Genomic DNA, 24,584 nt, shown 5'->3' on the forward strand with positions numbered 1-24,584 from the left:
AAGTCCTCAGCAAACACTCACTGATCGTATAAAACACAAGAAGAGCCCCACTGGACCAGGCCAAAGGCCCATCGAGCTCAGCATCTTATTCTCATGGTGGCCAATCAGATGTCCCAATGGGAAGGACGCAAGTAGGACCCGAGGGCAACAGCAACATTCCCCAGTTGTGAATCCCAGCAACTGGCATTCAGAGGCATACTGCCTCCAACAGGGGAGGGAGAACACAGCCGTCATGGCTAAGAGCCACTGGATGGTCCTGAGTTCTTGCATAATTTTAACAATCTTTATCATATCCTCTCTTAATTGCCTTTCTATAAACTAAGAAGCCCCTCACAGGGAAAGCAGCTCGATCCCTTTGATCGTTTTAGCTGCAGGGGTGTAGTCATCCAGGGTCTCGCAGGGTTCTAGACCCTTTACTTGTTGGGGAGCAGGGTCCCTATGTCTCCAGCATCCTACAAGCTAATCAGTGTGAAAGGGGAGTGTGTTAGCCACTGAGAAGAGTCTTCTCACATTCTTCCTTGTCCTTTCCTGCTGACTGAAGCCAATAGTGTGAAAAGAGGCGAGTCAGCCACCAAAAAGACTCTTCTCAGTAGCTCACACTCTCCCTTTTCATGCCGATTGGCTCCTAGGGACATCTGTTATTGTGGGAGAAGGCGTTAACAAGGATCTCATTCTCAACCCAGCAGGGAAATAAAAGGATGGGAGGGGCATGGCTGTGATTACCGTGAAGGGATCCTGCACTTCTGAATTTGCAACTACACTACTGTTTGGCTGCCATATACTTCACCTTTTCCCAGCTCCACAATATCCTTTTTGAGTTCCTATGACCAGAACTGTACACGGTATTCCAAGTGTGATCCTGTACATAAAATTGTGTCAAAGCATTATGATCCTGGCAGTTTCATTTTCCATGACTGGAAAGGCATTACCTTGATCAAGTCAAAGGTGACAATCCCATCCTTGTCTGAATCCAGTGCTTGGAAAAACCCTAAAAAGAGAGATTGGGCAGGGTAGGTAGGACGCTTGAGGATGGTAGTTAAATCAAAACCCGCCCCTGTGAAACAAAGCCAAATCAAGGCTGTTCACACCAGGGCCAAGAGCCAGAGAACTGCACTAGGCGGTCATGCCCAGGGAGGCAACACACGCCTGCACAGTTTCTTCCTTGCCCATGTCACGCTCCATAGCAAACTGCTTTAGAAAACTGGAAATAATTTCAATATAGGGGCCATATTGCATGTGCAAGCCTACATGTTGTCAATTAAAAAAAAGAACATTTTATTGGTTGCTTGCAAAGCCTTGGGCATGCTTCAAGAAGCCCTTTGGAGTCTGCTCATGCAGCAGAGCATTCAGGGCAAGCCCAGCTGATGGCTTTCTTAAACTCATTGGCCAATGCTGTAAGGAGTGGAGGAAACACCAGCTCTTCCTTTGCCCCCTTTCCCCACAGGCTCCAAAGGGGAGGCAGCTGTGTACATCATGTAGCCTCCGTCAATCCCCAATAGCTGTGGGGTGCCGGGGGCAAGGTGAGGTGGGGTGGAGGGGACTTTGCCTGTGCAGAGTGCAGGTAGACTTGAATGACCTGGTCACCTGCTGACCTATGAATTGATACCCTACGAAGAGGACACTCACGGAACATGGTTTCGAGTCGCACTAAACAACAGACAAAATTGTCAAAGTCGATGGCCAAATCGGGCTCAGCATAGCGGGTGATGATCAGCTCATAGAGCTTCTTGTTCAGCTTGAAGCCTGGCAAGACACAAACAGCAAATGCTTTTCATTAAGAAGCCAAACGGCTTTCTTAAAAACACAGTAATAGCTTCTGCTTTTGAGTCATGTTGAGGGACTGTACACATTCAGATAGTTGTATGAACTCAAATCTAACAGTTTAGATTAGATCAGGGAGGGGGAACCTGTGGCCCTTCTCCACAAGTTTTATTATGTGATTTATATCCTGCCCTTCCTCCCAGCAGGAGCCCAGTTGTTGGACTCCAACTCCCATCATCCCTGGCCATTGGCCAGGCTGGCTGAGGCTGATGGGAACAGCTTCTGGAGCACCATGGCTTCCCCAGACCTAAGTTATGGAACACAGACACACATATACAAAACTATAGGGCAGCTGTTCCTCCACAATCCCATGTTGCTGGTTTTTCCCCATATAATCAGCTCTGCCTATTTGGTTGCATCACTCACACACAAATTCCAGTTACAATTCTTGAAGGAAGGTTGAAGGAACTGAATATGTTTAAGAACATTGTCAATGTAAATGTACTCCCTTCAAGTCGATTCAGACTTATGGCGACCCTATGAACAGGGTTTTCATGAGGCTGAGAGGCAGTGACTGGCCCAAGGTCACCCAGTGAGCTTCATGGTTGTGTGGGGATTTGAACCCTGGTCTCCCAGGTCGTAGTCCAACACCTTAACCACTACACCACACTGGCTCTCAAGTTAAGAATGTTAAGAACATTTATATATGTTTTTAGTGTTTTATCATCTGTTTGCCACCCTGGGCTCCTTCTGGGATATAAATTTAATAACAATGACAATATTAGAAGAGCCTGTCTGTTGATCAGGCCAAAGGCCCATTGAGTCCAACAACTTGTTCTCACAGTGTCCAACCAACCAGAATCACTGACTGGTAGCAGAGGTTCTAGATTCAGAAAGGTGAATTGGTTTTAATTCCACCTTGAGGACTAGTTTGGTTGAAAGGTGGCCTAAAAAATGGATACAATTAAAAGGGGCACATCACCTGCAGACTCTAGAGCCATCCTCATCTCGTAGGCGCTCATGCTCCCCGACTTGTCTACATCGAACTTCCTAAAGACTGCCTTAAAAGTGAACGAAAAGAAAAGGAGATAAGATACCCTAAAAGAACATGTTTACAAGAACAGTGGCCGATCCCCAAGAATATGAGATGTCTCTTGAGAGAGAAAAAGTTATATGAGTTTCACGGCCGCAGCAACAATCCGTCAATTCATAGTCCAACCACTAGAGGGAGATTGAGAAAGAAGGATAGCAAAACTGTAAGATATCAGACAGCTATCAAGGGTGCCTCTTACACTAAAGCCAAATTCTCCAGACATCAGTCCCATCTAGGGTCAAATGGGAATTTCAAAACAATATTCAAAATGCTCAGATTCTGAAACAGATTCTGAAATCGGACATCAACATTCAAATTTCAGAATTAAAATCAGATGTCAAATTTCAGAGTTTGATTGTTTGGACTCTCTCCCCACCCCCCCAAAAGAGGTCTTCCAATTTGTTAAATCAAGGAAGTCAGTGTGAAATATGCTAGCTACTGATGCATGTCAAGTTGTCAGATATATATATATATATGGCTATATAGTTGGCTAGGGCCTGCTCAGCTTGCCACAGCTGCACAAGCCAGCCCCTTCCTTGTCCGCAACTGCCATCTGGGGAGCAACTGGGCTCCTTGGGACTATGCAGCTTGCCCACGGCTGCACAGGTGGCAGGACATGTAACCCCTGAGCCACTCACTGTGGGGTGATCTTTAGCTGGCTCTTGACACCCAGGAAACACGAGCGGAGATTTGAACTCACAGACTCTGGACTCCCAGCCAGGTATATATATATATAAAGTATTGTTTTAACTGCTTTTTTCCACCAGAGAAAACAGTTAAACAGAACTCCTCCCTCCCTCCCAGCAAATAACAAAAATAATTATAATTATAGTTACCCACCCCAGTTTGCTCTTTTTCAGACACTGCTCTGCTACTGAGGAAAAGCAACAACATCCAATATTTGCTGTGAAAAATTCACATAACCTCTGGAGAATATTTTGAGAACATTCACAGAGGAAGATTAGATAGACAGACAGACAAAGGTAGGGAACCTGTGGCCCTCCAGATGTTGGACTACAACTCCCATCATCCACTGGCCATGCTTACTGGGGCTGATGGGAGTTGTAATCCAACAACATCTGAAGGACCAGATGCTTCCTCACTACCACTCCTTTGTATTAACCCATAAGTGACTAGGATGGAACTGTGCTTACCAAATAGTTCCTGATTTTGGTCCAAAGGATGTTGAATTCCACCAATCCGAGTTTCCCATTTCCGTCTCTCTGATCAAGGAGGGAGCCATTAAGGAGACACTCCTGTCGAGATGTCACAATTCCCTCCTTCCATCGTCACCCCACCTCCCCTTCCAGCATCATACCCCAAAAGCTTTGGTCAAGATTTATAGAGGTGTGCAACTGGTTCACTGCCTTTCCCCTGCCCTGCACTCCCTGGGGACTTTGCAGTTTCTGAAACCAAGTTTGAAGCGAAGGAAAGCTTCCAAAGCAATCTCTGGCATGACTGGCAGTGGGTGGGTGTTGGAGCCTGCTGGGAAACTACTGACCACCTGGAGGCATCCAGTAACACAGACACCCCCAGGAACAAAAGAAACAGGATACATCCATGAGGTTCACCATACTCCTGCAGGACTCCAAACTGAAACCTTTCGTCCGAAGGTCTTTATCTGCAGTTTAATGCAAAGAAGGGATGTTTAGATCTTTCTAAAGATCTGAGTACTGAGGCTGCAGACCACACAGAGACAATAGGAGAAAAATGGCTGTCTTCCTCAGCACAAAAGGTGACGGAAACCATTCAAGGAAACAATCAACAGTGGTGAAGGGAAACACCAAGTCACAGACCCTGGAATTGTGACAGGCCTGTTAGAAACACAAGTGGAAGAGTGGTGTGGGTTTTGGCCTCCACTGGACATTTTTCATTGTGAAATCTGGCAATGGGTTTGTTGCCAAGAGTCTTTGGCAACACGGACTGAATTATTCACTGTTGCATGGTGTTATCACACAATGCTCAGCACCTATCCCACGCAGAGGTTCCCATAGCAGCTTAGCCACTGTTACTAATGCTCCACAAACTTCACATTTAGGCTACTGTAATGAGTTCTATGATGACCTTCCGTGGTGCAGAGTGGTGAGTGGCGGTAACGCAGCCGAAGCTCTGCTCACGGCCGGAGTTCGATTCCAACGGAAGGAGGAAGTCGAATCTCCGGTAAAAGGGGTCGAGGTCCACTTGGGGCAAGGGGGGCAATTGGAGGGGGCTTGCTCGTTTTCACAGAGTAGGGATCAAAGCGTGAGCCACACCCTACATGTTGGAACTGCCAGGGGCACCCTTGCCACCCCCATAGAAATAAGTGGTTTCCGTTCACTCCCGTGGAGGGGCAAGTGTGAACCTCTGGCCACGTGGTAAGCCGAGAGAGAGAAAAAGTCTCTCTCTGGACTTTGAAAGGATTGTGGAAGTGCTACAACATTTGGCCAGAGTCATAAGGCACAGCAGTTTGCTTTTAAACTGTTTTTGGCTCCCACATGACAGGGTTACCTGCATCCACCCTGGTTTAATGGCCTAGTGACCTTAGTTATTGTAAACCGCCCAGAGAGCTTTGGCTATGGGGCGGTATATAAATACAATAAATAAATAAAATAAAAATGAGTACCTGGCATACGCTGGGGGGTAAAGACAGACTGGGGGAGGAACTGGCAATCCCACCCCATATATACGGTCTGCCTAGTAAATGTCGCAAGACGTCACCCTAAGAGTTGGAAACGACTCGCACGATAAGTGCGGGGACACCTTTACCTTTTTAATGAGTTCTATGTGGGGTTGCAGCTATTTTTATTTATTTATTTATTTGTTTTATATCTTCCCAACTTTTCTGGGTACAACAAATCCTTCTGCACTGCCCCCCCCCAACTTTGTGCACAACAGATGTTTTGCCATTTTAATATTTCATTAAAAAAAGAATGATGATGGGAGGGCTAGGCTTGGTGCTTACGTTTCCCTATGATTCTGTTGAGGATGGTCTGCAGCTCACGAACACTGATTTCCATATCCTGAAAGAAAGGGCAAGAAAAAGAAAAGTTTTTGTTTTAAAAAAAAAATCAACTCAATGTTATTTTTAAGCCCAACCCTAAGCCCCTCTAAAGAGGTGATCTCTGGACAGTCCTGAAATCAAGCTGGTTCTTAAGTGAGCTCCTGATACTTCTTTGTCTTCCTTTGCAGCCCAGGCTCAAGCTGGCCTGCAAAGGGTGATCCCTGCCAAGCGAGGTTTGCAGCTGCCACCGCCACAAACCACCACTTTCAGCAGGAATCAGGTGCACTAGGGAAATCTTGAGTGGGGCTTATTGGGATTGCAGCCTAAAACATCTGAAACATTTCAGGTTGGGAAGGACGGCTTCTGCCAGGGCTTCCCAAACTGTGGTCCACAGACCATCAACAGTCCACAAGGTATATTCAAGTGGTCTGTGGCATGTCTGTGAAGAATGGCGGATGGATGCAGTGGTTGGTCTGCTGTTCTGCAGTGGTCCCCTCGGAAGGTTAGCAGGACGGACCGGAAGTGAGAGGGGGAGGAGACACTTGAAAGGAGTGCAGAGGATTAGCAGCAAAGTTAGAATCAGCAGGGTTAACCTTGACTCGATTAAAAATTGCACAGCATCTAGCACAGAGCATTACAATTGCTACAACAGGCAGAAAAACCATCAAGTGGTCTACTAAGACCTTCAGCAATTGTCAAGTGGGGGGAAAAGTTTAGGCACAAAGTTTATATCCTGCTGTCACCATCACAAAACTTCGCCTCCCTACTGCCACCTCAGCCTTAGGGATGGGCAAATCTGCCCATTTTGGTTTTCCTCAGATCCTCATTTTTCCAATCCTAAATTTGGTTCTCCACATTTCCAGATCAGTTTGTAATTTTTTTAAGTCCTCATGAAAATTCAGCATTTTTGAGAGAATTTCTCCTAATATCTGTATAGAATTTGGTATGCACTTTCCCCCAATACACACATTTTTGCAAAGCAATGCTCCCTCACATGATGCATTTTCCTGTTATTTCCTCTAATACGTGCACTTTAATGCACAATTTCCTCTAGCAAGTGTCTGTTTGTACATAATACTTGTCTGGAGACCTGCATTGCAAAATTTGTAGAAGGTACGTTCACTTTGAAATGCAAAATGAATTGAATCTCTTCCCCCACCAAACCTTATCTGACACACTTACCGCCCCAGCCAGCTGCTTAAAGAGTTGCTTGAAGTTCTCATCAATCTCACCCTCTGAAAGCACTTTCTGGGGAAGGGAGAGAGAGAGAGAAAGAGGGAGAATCAGACAGATAGGTCAAGGTTAGGCTCTATACAAGCTGACACTTTTGGATCTTGCAGCCTGAGAGGGAGAGAAGCAGAGGAGGGCAACAAGAATAATCGGGGGACTAGAAACAAAACCCTATGAGGAAAGAACTGGGCATGTTCAACCTTGGGAGGACTGAGGGGAGATATGACAGCACTCTTCAAGGACTTCACGCAGAGGAGGGCCAGGAACTCTTCTCGATTATCCCAGAGTGCAGGACACGGAATAATGGGCTCAAGTTGAAGGAAGCCAGATTTCGACTGAACATCAGGAAAAACTTCCTAACTGTTAGAGCCATACGACAATGGAACCAATGACCTCAGGAGGTGGTGGGCTCTCCAACACTGGAGGCATTCAAGAGGCAGCTGGACAGCCATCTGTCGGGGATGCTTTAACTTGGATTCCTGCACTGAGCAGGGGGTTGGACTCAATGGCCTTAGAGGCCCCTTCCAACTCTACTATTCTATGATTCTACGACAGAAAATCCCCCTGACCATGTTTACAGCTGCTTGATTTGATTTATTGGTTGATTTGATTAGCGACAGAACAAATAAAGTCAAGGTACTAAATAGACATCATGTATTTCTAGAACATAGATGTGAAAAGATTTTAAAACTTTGCAAAGCGTAAGCCTGTGCCCTTTGGCCAACAGAATATACGATAACCAATCTCATGTGGCTTCACAACACAGGATCCCATTCAGTGCTAGTCCTACAGTACTTAGAGCAGACCCATTGAAATTAATCAACACGACCAACCTAGGTCAACTAATTTCAATGTGCTTTTTCTGGGTAGGACTAACATTGGACACAACCCATCGCCTATAATATCACATCAGTGTATTCAGAAATATCCAGTGCTGCTGACTGGATATATCTTCCACAGCTAGGTATTTCAGAATATGTTGATGTGATGTTGCACATGCTGCCTGCTTTTAAATCTTTTCATATCAATGTTATAGAAGTATATGATGTTCAATCAGCACCTTGACTTTCTTTGTTCTTTTGTATCTGTTAATTGATCAGGGACTACGAAGTCCTACTCACAGCAGACCCACTGAAATTAATAAACTTAAGTGAGTCATATCTATTAAGTTCAGTAGGTCTGCTTTGAGTATGACTACTGCTGAATGCCGCCGATATTCTCTAGGTTTGGGGTGATATGCAGCCATGCTATACCTGGGATGGCTGTGCAAAGCAGATGTCACGCAGGAAAAGGTAAGTAGGGAATACTGAAGGTGACTGCACAGCAGTAGTCAGGACTGCTTTGTAAATAAGGCCCCACAAAAGTTACTAGCCGCTTGTGTTTCTATGCTGGCCGTGGATGAGGCTCCTCCCCCACAGACAAAATAGAAACATAGGCTACTAGCCGCTTTGACGGCTAGTAAAAAAAATTGCTTTCTCCCAAGCAGGCTGGTGGAGAAGGGATGGAGTGATGATTCCTCTTCCACCTGCCCATCCACTCGCCTGCATGGGATTCCTGCTCACCTGTGGCTACCAGTCACACTGTTAAATTCAAGGCTGAGCCAGGCCATACAGTGCCACACAACTCGCCTTGTTGCAAATGCAGGAAGAGAGCACACAATCAGAGGCAGCCCTCTCAAGAGGCAAGGTCAAGGCAGCTGTCTTGAGTGGAGGATTTGGGAAGTTGTTAAAGGCAGCACAGGGGGAGACAGCTAGATCTGCACCCTGGAGCACTAGAATGTTCTCAGCAGAAAACACAGCAAATATTCTTCATTGTTCCAATTTTAGTACAAGTGCAGGTGTTACGTATTTTCTCCAGAATACAAACTGAGATTTCCTGCAAGGAGCCCTCTGAAAAGAGGGAGAGTTATTTTTATTTTATTAGATTTATATCTGGCCCTTTCTCCCAGTAGCAGATGGCCACCAGTGGGTTCCTACCTCATCTGGGAGGTTAGCCTGGATCTCATCATCCATTTCCCTGCAGAAGGGAAAAAATAAAAATAAAAACTCAGGAAAATGCAAAACTGCTCAAGGCAATAATCTACAGGCTAGCAAGCATAGCAGAATAAACATTATAAAGCACTCTGAAGTGAAGATTTTTTTCTGGAGTGAGGCGGGATGGGAAGAGCTAAAAGTCAAGGGTTTACATCGGAGTTTGTTTTCAAAGCCTGGCATATGTGATAACAGAGTATAGCAGGGGGAAAGGAGGGCTGTGTCCTCACGGCCGTGGGGATCAGACGCCCTTTCTTCAGGGGGTGAGATTGAGGACTCAGAGTCAGATGGGGAACTGCAAGCAGGGCCGCACCCAGAAGCAGATCCCGCAAAACAAACTCGTGGTATCAGTACCCCTCTGCTCCGAGGACGTCACATTGCTGTACTTTTGACTCCATCACAGAACACATAAGAGCAGCCTGCTGGATCAGGCCAGTGGCCCATCTAGTCCAGCATCCTGTTCTCACAGTGGCTAACCAGGTGCCTGGGGGAAGCCCGCAAGCAGGACCCGAGTGCAAGAACACTCTCCCCTCCTGAGGCTTCCGGCAACTGGTTCTCAGAAACATGCTGCCTCTGACTAGGGTGGCAGAGCACAGCCATCAGTACGGCCAGAGTCTCCCCTGCTCCATCGGAGTAAAGATCACTTGGAAGCAGGCTGGGCTTCTTTAACTGAAGAGGCTCCTTTCCGTAAAAGGCAGAGCTTACGACTGAGATGGAACTGCCGCTCCTAAATAAGGGTCAGTCTAAGGCTACCTCTTGCTGAAGCAACATCGCTTCGCCTTGTTAATATGTTTTAACTGGAAGTTGTAACTGCTGCTTTTTGTAAATTGTATTGTTTTTATTGATGTATTTTTATATTTGCGTTTATTTTTTTGTAAGCTGCCTTGAGGGCCTTTTGGCCGGAAGGCGGGGTAGAAATAAACAACAACAACAACAACAGAGCTCTGGCCCACATCTGCACCATACATTTAACGCACTCTGATACCACTTTAAACAGTCATGGCTTCCCCCAAAGCATCCTGGGAAGTGTAGTCTGTGAAGGGTGCTGTGAGTTGTTAGGAGAACCCGATTTCCCTCACAGAGTTACAATTCCCAGAGCGGTTTAACTATCAGTCCCTTTCCCCAGGGAACTCCAGTCTTGATTTAAGCATTCGTTCTGATCTGTTTGCGGGAGGTTATATGGCAATGAGAATTCATCCTGATTTGCTTTATACATCTTCCCGTCAATCATTCATTCACCTGACACTTTTCAGTCAGTACATTTCCCCATTACTTTCCTAACCACAAGAAATCCAGTTAATAATAAAAAAAGTGATTTTATAGTGCTAGGGAGTGACAGAGCCTTTGATAACCTGAATGTCAATTTCACAGTGTCTACTCTGCGTATGCCGTAGTTGGACATCACCACTAGATGGCACTACAGAACACACCGAAACCCATTTCAAACAGTTTTAACGATGTTTAACAGTTTTCCCTCCCCTCCCAATAAAATAAAATGAAATAAGGGCACTGGCAAGACGTACACTGCCCCCGCTCTGTTCTCCGAGAAGAACCGGAGCGCGAAGTCCCCTTCTTTGTTGGGCTCAAAGGTGGAAGGCACCACGATATACTCTCCCGGGGGCAGCTTGAAGCGGGTGCTGACCTCACGCAGGTTGATGAACTGCTCGGAGCGGGCCCGCGAGGAGTTCGACAGGAAGAAGTCGCGCTTCAGGTGGACCGCGGACTGCCCCTTGTACTGAGAGAAGAGAAGGCATGGTGTGGGGTTCAAGGAGCACTTCACCTGCCCACACCTCTCTCTTGGGAAACTTGCAATGGCGAAGGGCTGTAAGCTCAGTGGAGCTCAAAGGAGCCCCGGAGCCCTTAAGGGTTGGACAGAAATGAAACAAACAAATAAATAAATGCATCTGCATGCAAGGAGATCCCAGGTTCAATCCCCAATAGCATCTCCAGGTAGGGCTGGGAAAGACTCCTGCCTGAAATCCTGGAGAGCCGCTGCCAGTCAGTGTAGACAGTGTAGAGCTAGAAGGACCAGCACTCTTACTCAGTAGAACACTGATTCCTATATCCTTTTAAACCAGTCCTTTATATAGAGTCATGAGGACTGGAACCTTGTTTCCTTTTCAGCTGAAGAGCTGCAGCTCCCTAATGGAGCGCATGCCTTGCATGCAGAAGGTTCCCGATTCAATCCCCAGCATCTCCAGATCGGGTTGGGAGAGATCCCTGTCTGAAACCCTGGACAGCGACTGCCAGTCAGGGTAGACAAAATTGAGCTATATGGCCTGGCTCGCTTCCTGTGGTCCTTACAGGGCAGGAGACACCCTTGCAGGTGCTTCCCGTACTCACAGGGGTTGTCCTTTTGTTTACATACCTCACGAGGGACCTGCAGAGGAAGATAAAAGGGGAAGAGGCACTGAGTTCCAGAAGGGGAGCAGCTCCAGCCCAAAGGGCAGCTTTCCTAAGCCCTTGGGCGTTACCTCATAGACGGCAAAGCCAATGGTCTCCATGTCCTTGCCGAAGCGCCTCTCACGGCGCCGGTTCTTCTGCATCAGAGCCAGGAGGAAACTGCAGCCCGGTTCCCTCCTGTCCTCGTCGTCGTCGTGGTCTACCTCTTCAAGGCGGATTTTAAACTGGGGGTTAATCCAGAATGTCGCTGAAGAAGAAAAAGGGGGAGACAGTCAGGAGACAGGCCTGAGCAAGAAGAAGGGGCTGAAAGCAGGTGGGAGGGGCAGGCGTCATGGGTCGGCATTGTCAGGCACCTGCCAGGGCCCGCTGCTGGCCCCCAGGTGCCCCCTGGCCCCGCTCCACTTCCTCCACACTCTTGCTACCTGTCCTCTCCAGTGACAAGAGCGAGGAGGAGGAGCGTCTGCCACTTGCTTCACCTTCCCCGTCCTGGGCAGTAGGGCGGATGGGATCTGGAGAGAGAGGGCAAGCCAATGGACAGTGGTGAGAGTGGCAGGGAGGGTGTCATCTAATGGGGGCATCTTGGCCAAGCTGCCTCCCCTCCCAATCTGGAAACAACAGTGGCTGAAAGGGCATTGAGTCCAAACACTGTGCCCCCAGAACTGGCAAGGCTTTAGAGCTGAGCTTTCTTAGTTGCTCAGGGACGTTTATTTGCTAGGGGCTTACCAGCTAGGCAGGATATTTGAATTTAGGACATTGTACAGAGCATTTAGTGTGGTGGCACCTACCCACTCCCTCCCACTTCATGCCAGACAGGCACCTTCTCTATTGTTTTTTCAATGCTTGCTAAAGATATTCCTCTTTCAACTAGCTGTTTAAAATCTTTATCTCAACTGGCATTTGTCTTGGACTTGAACTAATTTTATGTCTGTATCTGTTGTCTTAAATTGTATATGTCTATAGTTTTTATATATGCAATTATTGTAACTGTTTTTATATATGTAATTGTAATTGTTTTTCTATATGTAGCTGTTTTACATATGTTATTACATCGTAAACCGTTTTGGGAAGCCCCATGGGAGGCAATTCATACATGAAATAAACATTTGTGTTATTGTTATTACATTTATATCCTGCCCTTCCTCCGAAAAGGAGCCCAGAGTGGCAAACAAAACACTAACAATACTCTAATACATCTTAAAAACAGACTTTAAAATATATTAAAACAAAACATCTTTTAAAAAAGCTTTAAAAAAATTTAAAAAGCAACTCCAACACAGATGCATTCTGGGATAAGGTCTCTACTTAAAAGGCTTGTTTCTGAAGACTTGTTTTTATTAAAAAAAAAATAAAAACTGTTTCAGTTTTCTTGTTTAGCCATGAAGCATCTCCAAGGTCACGGCTGTTGTTTTCACCCTTTCTCTGTTTCCATTAATGGGCCCTTTAAGTTACAAGGTGGGTGGATTTCAGTTGCAACCTCCTGATGGGAAGAGCAGCCTGACAATAGACCCAGTAATCTAGGGCAGGGTTAGCCAACCTGGTGCCCTTCTGGATGATGTTGGACTACAACTCTCTCAGAACTCCACTGCAGAAGACCCTGGAAGACTTGAGCCTTCCCTGTTTTGTCACGGTAAGAGGTTACTAGAGAGGGCCAGATCCCTTTAAGTCAAGCAGCATCTTGCACCATAGGTGGTGGCAAGAATTAGGCTGCACCTACTGCTGGTGCTGTCATGAAAGTGCTCAGTTTCCGCTTGCTCCTGGCTGAAGCAACTTCAGAGCGCTGTGTTCCCCAGAGCACGGCCTGGGGCCTGCCCCACGTTGCCTTGTATCCAGTCTGAACATCCCCATCCTACAACCGTCCCTTGTCCCATCACAGAGCAGGACAAACTCCCTTTCACTTCAGTAAATCTCAGGGAGGAGAGTTCTGCCTTAGCCTTCTCACTGACGCACACTCATTTTTATTTTTTAATTAACTTAAAAAAAAAAAAAGACAAAGCTACACCTTATAAATAAACAAAGCAGTCAACCAGATGGAAAGCCCCTTCCCTTCACACCCACAGTCTGCAGTGGTGTAGTCCAAGCAGAGGTTTGCCATATCATTTGCAGTCAGCTCAGCTTTGGTTTGTCAAGTCTCTTGCAGCGATACCATGTCAGAATGACCTCAGAAATCCAAAAATTGTTTATCATGTTGCTTAGAAGACCAACTTGCTATATTCCAGGAGAACAGCCCTCATTTGCTCGGGGCTCTACATCTACCGATTCCACTTTGCTCAAGGATTCTGTGATTCTAAACACATCAATATTTTATTGTATTTTTACACAGGAGACCTGTCCAAGCTCATTTGTGCCATTAACAACAGATGGAGAAGAACTACCATATTTTAGAAGGGTTAGGACTTGACAGCTTAGCTAGCTATTTAAAGCTGCATTTGATGGGGAACATAGGGGTCCAATGGACTGGAGGTCTTGCAGAAATTTGAAGACACAGGCTTGCAGCATTAAGGTGGGCCTTTATTTAGTAAGGAAACTTACAGGTGGTCAGTTTCCCATGATGTTTGATGGAGCTCTGTCACATGGCACTGATGTTCACAATTTTATACCCTCCAAGACAAATAAATTAGCATCTTCCAATCCAAAAATTATACATCATCAATACAGTAGGGCCCTGCTTATATGGCGGGTTAGGGACCAGGCCCCTGCCGTAAAGCAGAAATCGCCGTAAAGCAGAACCCACTGACTATAATGGGTCGCGTCACGCAAAAATGTCGCAAAATCGGCTTTAAAACTGGGAATTTCCCCGAATTGAAAGCCGCCGCATCAGCGGAATGCTGCAAAACGGAATGCCAGTAAGCGGGGCCCTACTGTACACAGTTATGATGCTGCTTACATTAAAACTAGCCAATCAGATAATAGTCAGAAACTCTAATACCAGCCCATCACTTCTTTGACGTAATACAGTCCAAAGCTGGGCCTTCCTGACCTGATGGAGACACTGAGTCTGCTTTAGCAAGGTCCTGTATATCAAAATCTAATCTTCAGGGTCTTGCTGTCCTAGCTGCTGAACATTACAAGATGAGACCTTGCAAGTGACATTAAAGAAACAAACTAACAGAGGAGATTTTCAACTTTGAGTCACAATTTGAGTTATTATAACTTCAATATTCAATATTCATCAATATTCCTAAAGAATATATAGTTTATTAGTTTATTATAAAAATTCCACATCACATTATCTGCTTTATGTCTTGCATTTGTTGTCTGTATGAACTAGAACATACTCCTCCTGCTGGTACAGTGAAAGTTGGTTCATTAGGGCAAACAGCGCATAGCCCCACCAACTTCAGTCTGTCCCCAGACAGCTGCCACCTGCCTGTCCAGGGGGTGGCACCACCTGTCAGATTCCTCTTCCTCCTCAGTCTTGCCCTTGCAGCACTCAGCAGGGAGGAGGATGGGGACAGAACTAGAATTAGTTGGCTCTGCCTGTCATTGGCTCTGGCTCAGCCAGTCATTGGCTCTGGCTCCACCTACTGTTGGGCTTCCTTGCTTTCCGCCCCACCAGTCCCAGCAGGCACCAGCCACCATTGCCCTGGTGCAAGTAATCACATCATGCGCAACACACGCTACCTGGAAAATTCCTGCAGCCACCAGCTGTGCTCCCCCGCCGCCAGGTCCCGTCATACAGCATTGTGTTCCACTTTCGGACCTTGTGCGACTTCAGCGCATCCGGCGTGAGGTTGCAAATCTCAAGGCGGTTGAACTCCCTGAGGAAGTCTTGGAAGGACATCCTATGGGGAGAAAAGCATAGCGACTTCAGATAATAATAATAATAATAATAATAATAATAAATCTTTATTTTTACCCCGCCCTTTTTCCAAACCTGGAACTCAGGGCGGCTGACAAATAAAAACTACACATAGGTAAAAAAACATACAAAAATATACAATTAAAATAGAATTAAACTATTCGTGACATTAAAACCATAAAACATACACTTAAGATACTAAGACAATTTAAAACATTAAGAATAGGACCATAGAACAATGCAACAGACCTTATGAGGCCCTATCTTAAACATCTTCTAGTCCAAAAGCCTGTCGGAATAAAAAAGTCTTTGCCTGCCAACGGAAGGATAGCAAGGAAGGGGCCATTCGTGCTTCCCTAGGAAGAGAGTTCCAGAACCTGGGGGCAGCCACCGAGAAGGCCCTATCTCGGGTCCCCACCAATCGCGCTTGCGAAGGTGTTGGGACTGAGATCCTGAGGATCTCAACGCCTGGGCAGGCTCATATGGGGAGATACGGTCTGACAAATAGCCTGGACCTAGGCCGTATAGAGCTTTATAGGTCAAAAGCAGCACTTTGAATTGTGACCGGAAACAAACTGGCAGCCAGTGGAGCTGTTGTAACAAGGGAGTTGTATGGTCCCTGTAACCAGCCCCTGTTAACACTCTGGCTGCAGCTCTTTGTACCAGTTTACGTTTCCGAACAGTCTTCAAAGGCAGCCCCACGTAGAGCGTGTTACAGTAATCTAAACTATAGACCGCTATAGGGCGGTCTAGAAATGTAATTAAATAAATAAATAAAATAAAATCTAAACAGGATGTAACTAAGGCATGCATCATGCTCATTCACGTGTGTGTGCGCGTCTGTTTATAAAAATGCGATCCCTAAGGCCTACCAGAATTCTCCATCTTCCATTTTAATTCTCAGCTGTTGTCCCACAGATGGATTCACTACGTTCCACTCCCCAGAACTGTAAAAAAAGAAGAAAAATTAACAGGGGCTGTTAGAGACACAGGCACTATAACAGGCAGGAAATGACAAAACTTTCTGCCAGCTCATGAGAGCCCTGCTGGACCAGCCGGAAGGCCTATCTAATCAAACACCCTTTCGCCACATTGGCCAGCCAGTTACCTATGGGAAGCCCACAAGCAGGGGCATGAGTGTAATAGCCTTCTCTCACTCCTGATCCCTACAGACTGGGGCCACATTCACACCATACATTTATTCCACAATTATTCCACTTTAAACAGTCATGGCTTCCCTCAAAGAATCATGGGAAGTGTAGTTTGTGAAGGGTATTGAGTTGTTAGGAGACCGTTAGGAGAGCTCCAATTCCCAGAATTCTGTGGGAAGAAGGTGTGACTGTTAAAGCACTCTGGCCGCTGGAGCTCTGTCAGGAGAACAGGAGTCTCCTAATAGCTCTCAGCTTCCTTCACAAACTACACTTCCCAGGATTCCTTGGGGGAAGCCATGGCTGTTTAAAGTGGAATAATTGTGGAATAAATATGTAGTGTGAATGTGGCCTGGTACTCAGAAGCATACTGGCTCTGGGGTAAAATATAGCCCTCATGACTATAGCCATTGATAGTAAACTTCCTAAAAGGAGAAAGTTCCACAAAGTAAACGCAAAAAAAGAATCACTATACAGTATAATGGAATGCAAAAAATACCAAAATGACAGGCACTAGGGCATGTTACTACCAAGAAGCAATGGTATCTGAAGAAGAAACAGTTTTTACAATTCGGAATAGAGGTCATTGTAGCACTATTCCTCACTGCTTGTGGTTACTGTGGTTGGGTTTGGACCTAGCATTTGCACTGCATCATTGGTATTACAGTGTTTTACTTTATTGTCTTTGGTACCTACAGCATAATGTACTGTCTGCTGTGTTTTGTAATTTGGCTGTTTGTACTCTTGTTTGCACTGCAGTACAGTGATATGCCTACAGCCATTGATAGCCTTATCCTCCATGAATTTGCCTAAGGCCCTTTTAGTCATAGTTGGGCTATGTGCTGTGTGAAGGACTTCCTTTTCTTTGGGGTCCTGAATCTCTGACCATTCAGTTTCAATGGGCAAAATTAGTTCTAGTATTATGAGAGAGGGAGTAAAGCTTTTCTCTATCCACTCCACGCCCTGCACAATTTTATACATTTCTACTCACCTTTTCTCTAAATTAAAAAGCCCCACATGCTGCAACGGTTCTTCATAGGGGAGTTGTTCCATTCCCTTGATAATTTTGTTTGCCCTTTTCTAAACCCCTTCCAGCTCTACATTATCTTTTTCGAGGTGAGGTGACCAGAACTGTACACAGTATTCCAACTGCAGTCACACCACAGATTTAAGAACATAACATAACGTAAGAACATCAGAAGAGCCTGCTGGATCAGGCCAGTGGCCCATCTAGTCCAGCATCCTGTTCTCACAGTGGCCAACCAGATTTGTAGAAAGGCATTATGATACGGACAGTTTTAATTTTGATCCCTTTCCTAAAGATCCCTAACATGAAGTCTGCCTTTATCCACAACTGAGAGGCATATTGAGTCAACGTTTTCATTGAGCTATCCACCACAACCCCAAGATGCTGCAGTTCAAATCGGCTGGTGACTAGGGATGGGATCCGTTGGCTGGTGCCAGTTCAAAAGCATTCTGTCAATGTAACAGGCTAGTGTTGATCTGAGTTCGTTCTTTGTCCGTTAGCTTCTATTTTTACTGATCCCTGTGTTTTTTTTGCTCAGAAAAAATATTGATATTAATATCCATATTTTAAAAGGCAATATAGATATTTTGAAGGAGGTATCTATATTACCTTTAAAAATATCGATATTTTGTAGAAAATATCAATATTGAAAAAAGGAAATATTGACAAATTATCATTCTTACAACTGAAGTTTTAGATGCAGGATATATATTTTTTTAAAGTCCATTTTCAAAAATAGCCATGGAAAGTAGTTACATTAAAATCCAATCCTCAGCTGTTGAGAATAAGCAAATTAATGAAAAATTCAGCACCAAATCTGAACTGGGTGGAATTCTAGCACATCCCTACCAATGACCCTGGGGAAAGATAATGGTATGCAATAGAATTAACCTCATTCGTTTTAGTAATGGAAACAAATAGGAATCCAAATGAATGACTTCAGAATGATTCATTCCTTTCTATTGGGATGAAAAACAGTCTGGAACAGGCTGCATAGGTCATGGAAAGGTTAATGAGCAAGAAAAGAGAGGAGTGAAAGGAACAGAAATAAAATTGGGTCTGCAAAAAAAGGATCATGTGTCTTATCTATCTGAAATTAGGCTAGTTTATCCCTTTGGAGGGGTGGCAGAATATTTTAAAAAAACTCATTCTATTTGGACAGAAAACACCAAAGTTATAGGCAAAAGAAGACTTGAGAGGTCTCTTATTTAAATCAATTGGAAGCTTATATGATGTGTGGCTTATTTAACTGTCTGTAAAATGGGGAATCTTTCCCCAAGTTTTCTGAAATTTGGGAGGACCAATGCTTTGCAAGGGTTATAGAATGACCAAAAATGTTCATGCACTACGCATGGAATACACAAGAGTTACAAGCAGCAGAAGAGTACCTGGGCTTCTCACTGAAATCAGTGGGGGACCCCCCTCCCCCAAATGAATGAAATACAAATGAAAGGAAAAATTAAAAATGGTTATTTTGTAACAAAAACGTATTTCTTTTCTTGAACATCTCTAGCATGAGATGGGAAAAGTGCCTTCCCCTAGGGCCTAGAGCATTTGACGTGGAGTCATCTATTCTGTTAGCTCCACTTCAAAAGTAGAGGCATATGCTCTGGATTGCACTGGCTCATCAGTGATGGGCTTGATAAAGTGAAACGACTGCTTGTGCAAATGTAGGAGCCAGAGTGTTTCTCTAGCCCACTGGAGCCCAATTGAAGTACAATTCTCATCAGCCCCAGAACACGTTACCAATAGCCAGGGATGATGGGAGTTGTAGTCCAGCAACATCTGGACAGCCAAAGGTTCCCCATACCTGGGCTAGCTGTAACAACTCTCCTAGCTCGGTCGCAGGGAAGATTCACTCTGGATTTTAAGCACAACACACACCCTGTTTCCATTTACTCCTTCGCTTCGCAAACTCACTTCCTCCACACACCAACTGTGGGACACAGAACTCTTCTTTTTTCAAATGCCTGCACCTTGCGTCTCTCTAATTTCTACCTCTGCTTTTCCTATAGAGAACATGGCAGCAAAGCAAACGAGAGCCAGTGTGGTGTGTAAGTTAGAATGTTAAGATGGGGAGTCCTGGGTTTAAATCCTGACTCGGCTACAAACCTTACTAGGGGGCCATGGGGCCAGTTCCTGTCAACTTAACCTCCCTCACAGGGTTGTTCTGAGGATAAGACAGAAAGATCATGTATACCACCTGTCGGAAGGCAGAGCTGGGGTCCCAATCCCGGGGAGCTGGATCCCGGAGAGTTGGGAGAAGAGTATTCGGATGGATGGCAGAGGGAAGGGGGAGGAACTTCCCCCCTTTGGAGCGAAGACGAAACAGAGGAACTGCCAGTGATAAGGTCGCTTAGCAACGGGGAGCCTGAGCCCTCCCTGGACATTCTCACGCCTCCCCCTCTTTCAGGCTCAGAGCAAGAGGGGGAAGAGGGAGGGCGGGGAAAAGCGGGGAGGCAGTTTACCATCAGCCCCTCCCCTATCCCCCATCCTGGAATCGGAAACTTCAGAAGAGGAGGGGGTGATGCTTCCCCCCTCACCGCACACACGCAGACAGCTGAAAAGACAGGAGAGAAGGGGGGGAAGGCGGGCAGTACCTGAGGGGCAGTTAAGGAGGAGCGAAAGATTGCGCGCCCGTTTGGCCCCTTCTTAAAGAACAGGCGGGAAGAAGTCCCTTGCTCTGTCAACTTTCTCCCAATGCCGCAGGACCTGTATCCCTGTATTGCTTCATGAGAAAACAGTCTTTGTTTGGACATTACCCTAATAAAACACGAATTAACTACAGCCGTTGGTCTGGTTCCTGAGTCACATCCTGGGCCTGACACCACCCTGAGTTCTTCGAAGGAAGAGTGGGGGAAAATGGTAGACAGAGAAGATAGCCCTTCTGTCTCCAGCTTTGTGACACACTCTATGACAAAGGAGGACTGGAAGTGGAACCCAGATAATCTGATCCCCATGGAAATGAATGAAACATGTTACTTGTGGGAGGGAGGGAACGTTTATAACCTTTGCTATGGCCACACTTGTCACCTCCCCCCCCCCCCCGCCTGGCTCTTTTAGGAACACGCATGGAAAACTCTTCAAGGGTTTGTTTCTTACTTGTCACTCCAAGCTCCAGTCCATTCCACCTCTCCCCAGGGGTTTCGTATCCGTATCAGACTGACCTTCTGCCCTCGGTAGTTGACCTGTGGGAGCACAGAGAGTATAAGAGATGCCTGCTAGAGATACTGCGTAACAGAGGAAGGAAACAGCAAGGTTGTGCTTGAGCATGTATTGAGCCAGTCCTTTTCTTAAAAAGACGCCTGAATGGCTTCCCAGTAGCAGTAAATTCCATAGGTAAATGATGGCTTCTGTGGAAAAAGAACTTCTTTTTCGTTTTATCTGGCAATCTCTCTCGTTTCAAACTTTTCTACACAGATGATCCTCACATCTTTCGTCTGGTTTCCCCCCCTGGATTTAGAGAGTTTCCCTTTATGACCACAGTGGAAAACCTCAGGCCCGGAGACCAAATGCAGCTCTCCAGGCCCTTCTGTATGGCCCTCGGGACTCTTCCCAAAGGTTCCCAGGCCTGCTTGATGCCCTCTCTTAAGTGTAGAGAATGTGCCACAGAATGGTATGTTACGCTGCCAGCCCTGTTGGGTTGGTTAGAACACAACAGTCTGAAGGGTGAGGGTGGGCTGTTGTTAAATTGTGTTAATTCAGTCTGTATTAATTTTAAAAAAATCAAACACTTGTTTGGCTCAGAAGAAGTGACAAACGGTGGAGACACAGTTACTGTTCTGCCGGATCCACCTCTCTTTTCTGAAAACGGGGGCACACAATACCAGTCAATCGCTACCCTTTTTCCCCCTGTAAACCCAGTGGGAGCAGCTCCAGGTGTGGCCAAGGAAACGCTTCGCCGTAGGCGACGAGTGTGCGCACAGCCAAAGTGTGTCACGTTACCAGTTAACACTCCCGAAAAACTGTTGGGCGTGTTGGTAAAATCAGCAGAGTTTAGCTGAGCGTAGGTCGCTCACCACTTCTGAGCAGAGTGAGTGTGTGAGAGAAAGCAAGCTTGCCTTGCCTCGCTTGGAATCACTGAGACTTTAGACTTAGTAAAATGAGAAAAGACCACTTTATTAAAAGAAATACATACTTGATAGGAAAGGCTCCAGTTCTAACTAACCAACTAAGTTGGGGGCCGGAATGGCCAGGCTTGGTCATTGCCCCCATGTTAGAGGAGAGAGACGCAAACGGAAGACGTTTGCTCTCTTTCGGCTGGTCCTAGAATTCAAAGGAAGGCGAGGATGGAAGAAGGAAGGCAGTCAGAGGAGCACAGATAAGGATAGGCAGCCTAGCCAACTGGAGGACCCTCTCTCTATCTCCCCTTAGAAATGCAAAGAGAACCACAGAAGTAGTTCTTGCCACACTTCCAACAAAAAAACAGTCTCACAGGTCCTTCGACAAAGTGCTTCATCATCCCCTCCTCCTTTCACTTTTATGTATTTTGTGATTCTAAACCATGGGAGGGCAACCTCAGGCTTGGGGGCCGAATGTGGCCCTCTAGGCCTCGGAACTCTCCTGAGGCCACGCCCTCACCTGCCCTGCTCTGTGCCTCCCTCAAGTGCTTTTGCCTGGCTGGAATGTGTCCTTGACCCCTGATCACTGGGTGACTGCCTGCGTGGAGGATGCAGCGAGGTGTGTGAGTGTGTACAGAAACGTCTGCCTTTTGAGTGGCTGGAATGCAGCCTAATGTACAAAGGTAAGAGCTGCTTCCTTTTCTCTGCCTGCTTTTGCCTCTGGTGCCATCCATCACTGGCATGCGGCCCCCAGACGTTTGCCCATGAGGGAATGCGGCCCTCATGCCGAAAAGGGTTTCTTAGCCCTTTTATAAACTCCCTGGGATAAAGAACTATCCATGGAACCATGCTACTGTATCTAATCTAGATGAGAAGAATGTTTCTGGGGAGGGAAGGGCTGTTCTTTATTAAGGGCAAGACAGCCAGAACTGCCACTGAAATCAGCTGTCACTTTCGGAACTTGTACCTGAGTCTTGCTTTTCCCTCCTCCCTCTCATTCCTTTTTCCTTATGTGTCATGTCTTTTTAGATTGTGAGCCTGAGCACAGGAACTGTCTTAAAAATTGATTTCTATAAGCCAACCTGAGACCCTTTTTGGCTAAAATGTCAGGGATATGAATGCTGTAAATAAGAGTAAAACAAAAGAAATGAGCATTGAATAGTAGAAATGCAACGTTCACCTGCTCAGCTCCAGTGACGGAATAGGCATGGCCTTTCACCAGTTTTTTGAAAGTGACAGCCTCCATGTCAAAAGCGCTGGTGATCTGGAATTGAGGGTAGAAGAAGAATCTAAGTTACACCTTCCAAAGGCCTCACTTTTAAAACCCAAGATTTGCTTCTCTTTCTCAGTCTTTCAGAAAATCGCTGGAAAATCTGAATTTGGCTTCATTGCGCAGAACTAACTGCCTGGAAGCTGGGGACAGCAGACAAGCGAAGGTATGAAGTCAGATTGCTTAGAGGTGCAGGAAACCAAGCAACCTTCTATACAGCGTGGTATACTTTTATTTCTTATGTTAATAATACAGAAATACAGAAAAGGCCCCAGGCTATGGTCTGAAGGCACATGAAGCCACCACCTTGCTGAAACTAAGCAGGTCTGGTCAGGGCCTGGATGGGAGACTGCCTGGGAACCACATATATGCTGCCTTGGGTTCCATGGCGAAAGAAAGGCGGGGTATGAATGAAATAATTAAATGCTATACCCTCCATCAGAGGCTGCTATAAATATCTGCAACCTATAGAAAATTGAAATACTGTACAGTAAATATATATAAAGGTAAAGGTGTCCCCGCACTTGTAGTGCGAGTCGTTTCCGACTCTTAGGGTGACGTCTTGTGACGTTTACTAGGCAGACCGTATATATGGGGTGGGATTGCCAGTTCCTTCCCCGGCCTTTCTTTACCCCCCAGCATATGCCGGGTACTCATTTTACCGACCACGGATGGATGGAAGGCTGAGTAGACCTCGACCCCTTTTACCGGAGATTCGACTTCCTCCTTCCGTTGGAATCAAACTCCAGCCGTGAGCAGAGCTTCGGCTGCGTTACCGCCGCTTACCACTCTGCGCCACGGAGGGTCTTAATATATATAGTTATCTATTATTTTTTCTTCTTTTTTTATCAGGTAACAGTTATATGTCAGCCTTTCCCTTCTATGACTTTTCCCTATTTATACAAATTCAGAAAACTGTAATTCAACCATAACATGTGAAATTATAAATGTGAATTCATTATAATTGTATTATGCTATGTAATTGCTGGTAATGGCTGAGAGGCGAGGTGTGATTAAAAGGAGAAGGAATTGATATTTGTTATATTTATGAGTAATTGGTATTAATGTAATATTTGTATATGTGACATTGTGTATTTTTATAACATTTATGGTTTCAGTTATCTGTTTTAGATTTGGGTAACCGCTTAGAGATATTTTTATGTATTAAGAAGTATATAGGTGAAATTAAAATAGTCTATTTAGTTTATAAATAGTCCAAATAAATTTGCAGAGCTCCCTGGGAAGAGGGATTGATTGTTTAACTACTCTGGGAACTGTAGCTCTACGAGGGGAATAGGAGTCTCCTAACAACTCTCAGCACCCTTCACAAACTACAGTTCCCAGGATTCTTAGGGGGAAGCCACAACTGTTTAAAATGGAATAGTGGAATAAATGTATGGTGTGAATGCGGCCTTAATTTGAACCTTGAAAATCACATAGAGCTGAAAGAGAGAGTGGGAAAGAACGTCACTCTTCCAACTCCCTGCTTCAGCCTCTATGTGCTTTTCAAGGGAGGATAAGATAACCACTTGATCTTGAAAACACTTTTTTAAAAACAACAACAACGTTTCATTACACAAACATCCCCCTAAAGAATCCTGGGAGCTGTCTGTCTGTCTGTCTGTCGGTATGTATATATGTGCACATTGTATTTTATGTATTTTAATTGTACTTTATGTATTTTAATTTACTGTAATGTTTTGTGTTTTTATCGTCTACAGTTGTATTGCGTATGCGTGTGATTTTATTGTACGCCGCCCTGAGTGCCCTATTGTAGGGTAG

At 45.5% G+C, this 24,584-nt stretch overlaps 1 protein-coding gene across 2 annotated transcripts in view; it reads right to left on the minus strand.

Moving 5' to 3' along the window:
• The window catches only part of CAPN1 (calpain 1), a 60,215-nt gene that overhangs the window by 3,843 nt on the left and 31,788 nt on the right, over positions 1-24,584 (minus strand). Inside the window, exons 7-21 of one of the 2 annotated variants that reach the window (XM_061606856.1) lie at positions 22,713-22,796; positions 20,574-20,659; positions 16,169-16,243; positions 15,119-15,279; positions 11,569-11,744; positions 11,463-11,474; positions 10,618-10,829; positions 9,041-9,080; positions 7,017-7,082; positions 5,796-5,853; positions 4,411-4,475; positions 4,009-4,077; positions 2,744-2,822; positions 1,627-1,743; positions 930-988 (exon numbers count right to left, since the gene is read on the minus strand). In XM_061606856.1, coding sequence (XP_061462840.1) covers positions 930-988; positions 1,627-1,743; positions 2,744-2,822; positions 4,009-4,077; positions 4,411-4,475; positions 5,796-5,853; positions 7,017-7,082; positions 9,041-9,080; positions 10,618-10,829; positions 11,463-11,474; positions 11,569-11,744; positions 15,119-15,279; positions 16,169-16,243; positions 20,574-20,659; positions 22,713-22,796 — 1,359 coding nt within the window. The remainder of the gene's footprint in view (positions 1-929; positions 989-1,626; positions 1,744-2,743; positions 2,823-4,008; positions 4,078-4,410; positions 4,476-5,795; positions 5,854-7,016; positions 7,083-9,040; positions 9,081-10,617; positions 10,830-11,462; positions 11,475-11,568; positions 11,745-15,118; positions 15,280-16,168; positions 16,244-20,573; positions 20,660-22,712; positions 22,797-24,584) is intronic. The other variant, XM_061606857.1, reaches the window with a different exon arrangement.

Source organism: Rhineura floridana, chromosome 22 (genome assembly GCF_030035675.1).
Source record: "Rhineura floridana isolate rRhiFlo1 chromosome 22, rRhiFlo1.hap2, whole genome shotgun sequence".
NCBI lineage: Eukaryota > Metazoa > Chordata > Lepidosauria > Squamata > Rhineuridae > Rhineura > Rhineura floridana.